Genomic DNA, 8,968 nt, shown 5'->3' on the forward strand with positions numbered 1-8,968 from the left:
ACATGACGAACAGTTTGCACGCCCTCTCTCGAGCTTCCTTAGCTTGTACAATTAATAAAAAACGAAAAACATAAATATTTAAAAGTATTTTAACAGGTGGACAGTTTAATTTATTCCAACAAAAAGTGTATCTACAAAACAAGTCAATGAAAAACGTGTTTTCGGCAGCCGTTTTAATGTGTTGTTATGGCAACGAACCCACCTCCTGTATGTTGTAAACTCACAAACATACAGCAGCTTAGAGTTATACACCTGTCGCCCATTTTTAGACATCTGTAAAATACACAGCTATCCTCGCACCCATGGCCCACTACAGAGTAAGCATCCGGTTTCTTTCTATAGTTGGTATTTGTTTCTGCTCGCTAAATAAATGCTGTAGTTGCTCGTGTGAAGAGTGTGCTAACTAGTTAGCCTGGTGAAGCAGTTAACTGCCCTCAGCCGGAGTCTGAAAGTTATTTATCCACAATTGTTTTCTTAATGGATAAACCAGTCAGACGTGTGTTGTTAACCTTCAGTGAGTCAAAGAGTTTGTGATAGTCAAATATTAATCTTGTTTTTCAGGCCCCGGAATCGAAGAGAGAACAGTTTAGAAGATATCTTGAAAAATCCGGTGTCCTTGACAGTATAACAAGCGGTGGGTATAAAAGCTATTCATATCCAGTATTGTAGCATTTAGGAGACAATGGGATGGTTATAAAACCTTTGACCAAGAGGGTCCATCCTGCATGGGAAATGTCAAAGCTGTGTGAAAAAAAGTGCCTATCTACCACCAAAATACTGCTTTTCAGCTGTGAAAGTGATGTTTAAGAACACATTTATATTTAAACTAAGTGCTGATATGGATTTTAAATTATGTAACTATTAGATTAGAATGTATTTTAGGTAAACAGTTAGATTAAGATACGCTATAGGGTATATATACATAAAGTAGGCCTATACTTTATTATTCTAAAAAAAATTGAAATGTCAGCACCAGGTTTATTTGTTAAGGGCAAATACAAACAGAGCTCTTCGTTTAGGACTAAGTTATACTAAAAAAGTTTCAGAAACAGCTCAATAATGTGGATGTGGAAGTCATTCTTAAAGGAAGGCAAAAGTGAGGAGTGAATCCTTTGTATTCTTGGGGAATTTTTGGTGTGGTCTCATCACTTTTCTTTATTCTTAATCCTTAATTTGAAAGCTTACCCCTGTAATGGGGCGGGTTACAACAATGGCACACTTTATTCATTATGTGATTGATTTGGTAAGACAGGTAACATTGCTAATTGTAGCTCCCACACAAGGAATCCTGAAGTAAGGCACTGAACCAAGAAGTGTTTACAACCATCCACTGTCTCCTGTACATTTGCAATCAGTGCATGTTGTTGCGCCTATCCATCAAGTGACATGATATCTCTATTGTGCTTCTTCATCACTGTTTTGTTTCTCTTTTTTCAGTATTAGTGGCACTTTATGAAGAGGCCGAAAAACCTGACAATGCACTGGAGTATCCTTTTCTCATGTGTGCAGCTTTACAGAGCCATTGGGGTTTACAAGCCTAATTTACACTAGCAGCAACCCTCAGACGCGCGTGCACACACCCATTGACACTGCAGCTCACAATCACTTGTCCCCCGTGCCAAATTCCAGCCTCCTAGGACGAAAACTGTGGTTCCAAAGGAAGCTGTAAAGCTACTAATCACAACTTAAAAACAAGTGTTGGTGTATCGAAATTGATTACCCTGCCCAACCCCAATACAAAAAGGGATAGTGTGTTTTTATGAGAAAATAATGTTAAGAGAAACATAGCATTTCAGTCTCTTCACATATGGACGTGGTACATTGAACACAAATGTATTGAATAAGAATACCCAGTCTATAGTTCATGTAAAGCTGAGATATTTGGTCCCTATTGTACTTGGGCCTACATGGCAACACAAGTGACTGACTTAAAACACTATCTTTGCTTTCACATGCCACATTTTCTCCATTCATTAAATGCAATGGGAAATCTTCTTGAGAGCATACATTTCCTAACAAGACATTTTTTATGGCACGTCACTCAATGATTAAACAAACATACATTTAGTTTACAGTGTGCTTAGAGATTTTTTGACTCAAGCCTAGTCTAAGGTGTTAGGCTGACTGGACAATTGCTGTGGAAGATATCAGCCAGTCGTTATAAAGCCCAGTGTTTCCCCTCTGTTTAAAATGTCAATACAGCTAGAGAGATAAACAGCCATTCAGCTGGTTTTAAAAATCTCTAATTTAGGCGGCTTTTGTCAGATAATTGTGTCATTGGGAATCAGATAAACATTGATTTTCTTTATGTATAGAAAACCAAAGTGTGAAAACACTGCTAGATAATTGAACCCAGCAAGACTGCAGTTTAGCACCATGCTTTAGGTTAATGTACCTTAGTTAGTTGCGTTGATTCCTGGAGAAATCATAATTTTTCTTCACATAATGGCTTTACAGAGAGCGCACGTTGACCTTAACCAGCTGCACAGCTTCATAAAGCTTCACCTCGGAGCGGCCAGTCCAGAGCCGGCCGATGTTGAGACTCTTCGCATGGAGCTGGCTGACCTACAACAGAAATGCAACCTTCTCATGGGGGAGAATAAAGAGCTGAGAAACAGGGTGAGATGCAAGTCTAAATAAAAAAATAACCAGAGCTGCTTGTACCTTAACGTGTCCTCTAACCCCTGCCTTAATCTCATTTCCAGCTGATGCAGTACGAACCATCGCCAGAAGAGAGAGCAGCAGAGTAGCTGGAGGGGCTTTGTCATGTACAAAATGGAAGGAAATGTTAAGCATTCTTTTTGAAGAATGTGTAAATGTTTATTAAATAATAATGGATGAACCATGAATATAACTTCACTGCTGTTGTTTAACAAGAAGCAACTTATCCTTTGTCATAAATAAAAATGTTTCTTTTACAGAATATGATATCAGCCATTCCCTTGAATTCATACAGTATCTCTATTTACAACCAAAGGATTCTGCTTACATCACACATCCATTAATCTGAAATAAATACATAATAAAAAAGAAAACTCTTTTGGAAGGTCTTTTCATATAAAAAAAAAAATATGTTAATGATATTAGAATGCTTTGCTAAGAAAAAAGGGGTCATACAAAATATATAAGTCAGAGGTCGCAATTTGTGTGAAGGGAAATTAAAGTCTGATAAATGATGCATTTTTTATCATTGTCACTACAAATATATTTAGCACTTCATTGTGACATTTTGTTGAATGTTCCTTCTGCCTGAGTTTGATTCAATCCGACAGCATCAACGATTTTAAAAGTATCCCGTTGTGTAACGGCACATTGTGACCTGAAACAACTTATAGATTTGTGCTTCAGTTTTCCACTGCCCTCTAATCATTCAGACAGAGCTGCTGCGTATAATCAAATCATTAAATGTCCATTTAATATCTGTAACAGACCTATTGACGTAACAAAACAAAACATTCCATTGTAATCTGACCCAAAATGTAAAGGCTTTTCATTGGTCTAATAACTGCAATCTCCTAAATGGGTAACAAAGGCTTTTTTTCCTCTTGTTAAATGTCTCTCAGGGGTATAATACATAACATTCCCAAATGAAAATGTTTAGTTGTGTACTTAAGTTATCACAAATGCTTCCAAAAAATGTTGAAACCTTGAGAAATCGTTTTTTTTTTCAAGGTAACGTCTGTTTGCCGCATCTGTAATGGCGTCATAATCCGATTTTTGCATGCGTCATAGTTTTTTTCAGAAGCTGTCATAAATATACTTTTTATCCAGTTGCAGGGCCGGACTGGGACAATAAGTCAGGCCGGGAATTATACATCCAGCCAGGCCACTACCAATTTTCTTTTGTGCCATTTTCCTGGATTTATTTGTCAATATTTACAGCGTTGCTGCCCATAGTGATGGCCCTAAACTTTAAATCTACTACCCCAGAATAAACATAATAATAATAATAATAATACATTTAATTTATATAGCGCTTCTCATCTGCCTAGACAAATCTCGAAGCGCTTCACAGCAAAGGACACTGATACAACTTGATACAACATATGGACATGGGATACTATTTAAAAAAAAGTGCAAATCTATTTAGGAACCTATCCATGTGAACATATTTTAAATGGAGGTGGACCTCAAATCCTCTAGGGGGGTCCGGGGGCATGCTCCCCCATTAAGATTTGTTTTTTTAAATGTTGGACTTAAATGCATCAATCTGGTGCACTTTGAGGGGGAAATAAAGAGAGACTAAACCCATATGAAACAGAACTGTATACATTTAAATAATCATAAAATCATAAGAACATGGCCATAACCAATAACATACCATATCCAATATGAAAAAACATTGAAACTTGTTTATTTATTTGTTTTTGGTTCATTTATAGTTGTGAGTGTGTCTGGGCACCTGAACCATCCTCACCCGTCTCCCCCCTGCTCCTCTTTGAGGCAGCAGCAAAGACTAGTTTTAGCTCTCAACAAGTTTTTAAAGTTTCTCTTACCTTTTTTCACCTAGTTAACATTTTTGTATTTATTATTCATGCATATTTTACTAATCACTCCCCCTTCAAATGGAAATATGTGTTTATATAAATGGTGACCAAACCGCTTGAGACCCACAGAGAACTTAGACTAAGTTAACTATCTAAACACTCAAGAGTCCTTTACCTCACCTGAGCTGTAGTTATCAGTCTCTCAGTCTGACAGGAGAGGACTCTCCTCCACCTTGTTGACAGCTCATTATATCCGTTAGCGCAGCTAGATAGCACCAGATGCTAACAACAACAATACACGTAACCGGTGCGCGCGCTTTCTCTCTCGCCACACATACACACCCTCCCGAGCTTGAATGACACACAGAGACCAATCGAGGGCATTAGTGTATGATCTGTATGAAAGTGGCCATGTCGGCAGGCCACATCATGTAGACAGCCAGTCACCCTCTGTGAGGCAGACCCACATTTGCGCAGCGTTGCGTTCACAATACATACATAAAAAAAAAAAACTCAGGCCAGCAGGCCACTTAACAGGCCAGGCCATCGGGAAACCTCCCGGTCCTCCCGATGGCCAGTCCGGGCCTGTCCAGTTGAAGCATAATTTTTCCAATACACTGTGTAGATCTGCTTCTTTCAACTCTGTATTTGAATTGGATAAAGGATTTTAGTCAGTGGACGTCTGAATCTTAATTCAAACAAACTGAGCTAATGTTAGCCAATACGTTCATCAAACCTGACTGTAGAAACTACAAACAAAGATTCAATGTAAGACTGCTTTATTAAGTCTTTTCATTGGTTTATCTCAGTGGGTCCGTTTGTTTTGAACAATAGGAAAGCTCTGCGGATAATTGGGCTTCCAGTGAACCCCTCCTGAATGATAAAAAAAAGCCGAATCGTGTCCGTGAGGAGCTGACTGCAATCACTGTAATGTTGGCGAAGACAAAAATTCCAAGGATCCATCGATACTTCACAACCAAATTCGTCACATTTTTTATCGAGAGATCTAGTGGCAAAAAACGACATCTGTTTTTGTGTGAAGTGAAGGAATATAGCGTTCAAACAACTTGCATCCACACATGGCTTATTGAGAGTTTGTGTCGCCATGTCGGAGCAAACGGTTTATATTTGCAGATCAGTTGGAGCTCTTCTGCTGCTGCCACTGCTGGCCGCTGACACTCTGCGGTTTGGAGAGGAGGCGGGGGGGCTGTTACTCTCCCTGCTGTGTCGGGACACTGAGCTCAGCTCCCCCGCAGAGTCCGGGCTCTGAGACCTGCTCGGCCTCTTAATGTCGGATTTAGAGAGGATCCTAGCTCGGGGTCCCATGCAGCTGCTGCGGAGCTTCACGCTGCTGTTGTTCCCGTGGTAGGAGTCACTGTCCGAGCCGTTCCCCTCCACCAGAGTGGAGCAGTTCCACGGTGGACTGACCCTCCGAGACTTCCTCACAATGCCTGACAGCGCTGCGCAGGACGAGGGGTCCGCTACGGGGAGGGTGGGGTACTCAGAGGCGGCACACTCCATGTCTCCGTGGTTGGGTTCCTCTGGCTCTTCCTGTTTGTCTGCAGGAGGGGAACGCGTCTCGCTGCTCGTGTTGTTGGAGTTGCTGTTTTGCTCCGCGGGGCTCGGCACCCCCTCCTTGCCGTCCTTGTGACCGTCCGGCTTTACAACCGGGTCCCCTTTTATTGGGACGAAGGCCGAGGAGGCATTCAGGAGAGGGTAGGTGGGTCCGTTGCCCTGCTTCTCCAACAGCAACGTGTACCCGCATGGTGCCGTGGGGATGGCACTCTTGCGACCCGCAGATGTGCCAATGCAAACCTGATGCACGACAGAGTTCTTCTTTGACTTGTCGACGTAATAATCGTCCATGTCGTCTTTCAGATGAGGGTAGTAGGACAGGATGCCCTTCTTGAGCTTCTTGAATCCCAGGTGCATGATCTCCAGAATGCTGAGGAAGAGGGAGATGCAGGCGATGCTCTGCATGAAGATCATGAACACAGTTTTCTCGGTGGGCCTGGACACGAAGCAGTCCACCACATTCGGGCATGGCTCCCTCTCACACTTGAACAGAGGCTTCAGGCGGTTTCCGTACAGAAAGTACTGCACCACCATGAAGCTGACCTCCACCACGGAGCGGGTCATAATGTGGACCAGGTAGGTGCACAGCAGAGAGCCTCTCAGCGGGGCTTTGTTGAGCTTCCCCTGCTCCAGCTGCTTCATCTCCTTCTCCATCCTCCTCCGCACCTCCACCAGCTCCACGTCCACCGCCTCCAGCTCCCGGCGGAGAGCCACCTTCTTGCAATGGCGCTCCTTCTCCAGAGCCCGCAGCTGGTAGATGGCGTGGCCCATGTACACCAGGGAGGGGGAAGACACAAAGATGACCTGCAGCACCCAGTAGCGGATGAGGGAAATGGGGAAGGCCTGGTCGTAGCAGACGTTTCGACAGCCAGGTTGGTCCGTGTTGCAGATGAAGTCCGACTGCTCGTCGTTCCACACGTCCTCCGCTGCCACGCCCAGAACCAACATCCGGAATATGAAGAGGATGGTCAGCCAGATCTTGCCGACCATGGTGGAGTGGATGTGCACCTCCTCCAAAATCCCCCCGAGGAAGTTCCAGTCTCCCATTTTTTATATTAGCAGTTCTGTAAAAACAAACAAGGTAAAGCCTAATAGATAATGGATTTTTGGGGGAGGTTATGGTATGGCTAACTGGGTTTTTTTAAATCAGAAAGTGATAATTTTTTTGTAAAGACACATCATAGGCCAACTATCTTGAAGCGAAACCCTAGATTTGTGGTTTATATAACAAACTAACACACTTTGTTATAGAGTGTAGAAGGTATACAATAGTGTAATTTAGTATTTTGTGAATAACGGGAATAATTGACTTCATTAAGGTAAATCATTAGGTTTATAGTCCAACCATTACTTAAATGTTGGGGACAATACCAATGTTGATATTTGGGTGTTAAAAAAGTCTGATTGCTCTGTAAATAACAATATATATATATATTTACGAATTTTGATCAAGATACTACGATGGCCAAGGTTGGATCTACTCTATCATACATCTTCAAATATAATCTAATACAATATAAAAGATTGTACCTTCTGGAAAAATCTCAGGGATTAGAAAGTTCTTTTTGATGGATATTTCCAAAAATGAACCTGCTATGTCCTAATATGCCCATTTTTTCACCAACCAACATTTAATGAACATTTAACAACATCAAAGATATTAGAATAGTATTAATTCCCTTACCTATCATCTTGGATATGAAATGTAACAACGAAGGCCTTAATGCTGCTGAAAACAATCCTACGAGTACATCTTCTATCTTCTGCATCCTCTTCTAAACAAAGGACAAACTGGCAAACAGCCTCCACTGGACAAAAGCAAATGATCCCTGCCAACTTATAGCCTGTCAGAGACAATTCAATCGATACTGTTGTGATGCTGTGTTGCCATTTCCCTCGCAGCAGAATGAATGGAGTGACTGCCAGTTCCTGCGAGTCATTAGGGGTGAGCTGAAGGGGTTTGTGTCCCTGAACTTGTTGGAATGCAGATAGGACAGAACAGGATGCACAGGGATGGGAATCTTCATCTGAGAGCCTTCAAGGTGGATTATGAAATACATAAAGGAGAGGTTTTAGAAGCGTTATATAGAAATATTGGTGAAATGCTAGATATGCCGTACTTATTACAAAGGAAGAAATGTTGCACTAGAGCCACAGCAATGAGCAGTGAAGCTGAAGTTAACATCCAGCCCACAGGTCTGCTACTGCAGTGTTGGATAATGTGGGTGGTTTGACCTGGGCTGGGTCACACATTATTGGTTAATTGGTCAAACTAGATGTCCTTCTTGATGGCTTTTCTTTCCAATATAATTAAACTAAATCAGTAATCATGACCTGATAATTTAAGATTATCCACAGATTTTGATGTGAGCAGAAAATAAGTTGAACTATTCCGATCCCAGGTCCTGCAATCAACAATACCTAACCCTACATTTCTCTGATTGGCCAACAATGTGTGAATGTTAGTTTCTCTGAGCAGGTGGAACCTTGTATCCAGTCTGTATGGGTTGTGATGAATGAGTAAATGAGGACTTGTAGAATGTAAAGGCGCTTTGAGGGGTCATTAAGACTGGATAAAGTGCTACATAAATGCAGTCCATTTAGCTAAGGGCTCCTTTACTGCTAAAGATAAAGCTCAGCAGAGGATGCCATTCATGTTTACATCAGACTGATATCTCCAACACTCTCGGATAAAAAATTAACCAATTTAATTTAAGAAACAGCACTATAGGAAGGACATTTTAAAAAACGTTTTGATTGTGGGGGAATTGTCCCTTTAAGATGACACTTATGTTTAAAGAATGACTTACATTTGTAAATAATCAGAATTATTGCAGACATATTTACGATCAATTGACTAATTGATTCAGGCTAGTCCCACTGTGCGTTTGCTCTTTGACACAGAA

General features: G+C 41.4%; 2 protein-coding genes across 2 annotated transcripts; one reads left to right on the top strand and one right to left on the bottom strand.

Moving 5' to 3' along the window:
• The first annotated feature begins 31 nt into the window (after positions 1 to 31).
• On the top strand, positions 32 to 2,923 carry mycbp (MYC binding protein). The gene is made up of 5 exons (XM_079652833.1): positions 32 to 317; positions 562 to 634; positions 1,438 to 1,486; positions 2,490 to 2,619; positions 2,706 to 2,923. Exons 1-5 carry the CDS (start codon positions 303 to 305, stop codon positions 2,748 to 2,750), a joined length of 312 nt encoding a protein of 103 aa, XP_079508959.1. The 5' UTR covers positions 32 to 302; the 3' UTR covers positions 2,751 to 2,923.
• Positions 2,924 to 4,332: 1,409 nt separating this feature from the next.
• On the bottom strand, positions 4,333 to 8,962 carry gja9b (gap junction protein alpha 9b). Its single transcript, XM_079652832.1, has 2 exons — positions 7,747 to 8,962; positions 4,333 to 7,126 (listed from the first exon to the last, which is right to left on the bottom strand). Exon 2 carries the CDS (start codon positions 7,107 to 7,109, stop codon positions 5,610 to 5,612), a length of 1,500 nt encoding a protein of 499 aa, XP_079508958.1. The 5' UTR covers positions 7,110 to 7,126; positions 7,747 to 8,962; the 3' UTR covers positions 4,333 to 5,609.
• Positions 8,963 to 8,968: the final 6 nt, after the last annotated feature.

This window comes from Notothenia rossii (genome assembly GCF_949606895.1).
Source record: "Notothenia rossii genome assembly, chromosome: 10".
Classification (NCBI taxonomy): Eukaryota; Metazoa; Chordata; class Actinopteri; order Perciformes; family Nototheniidae; genus Notothenia; species Notothenia rossii.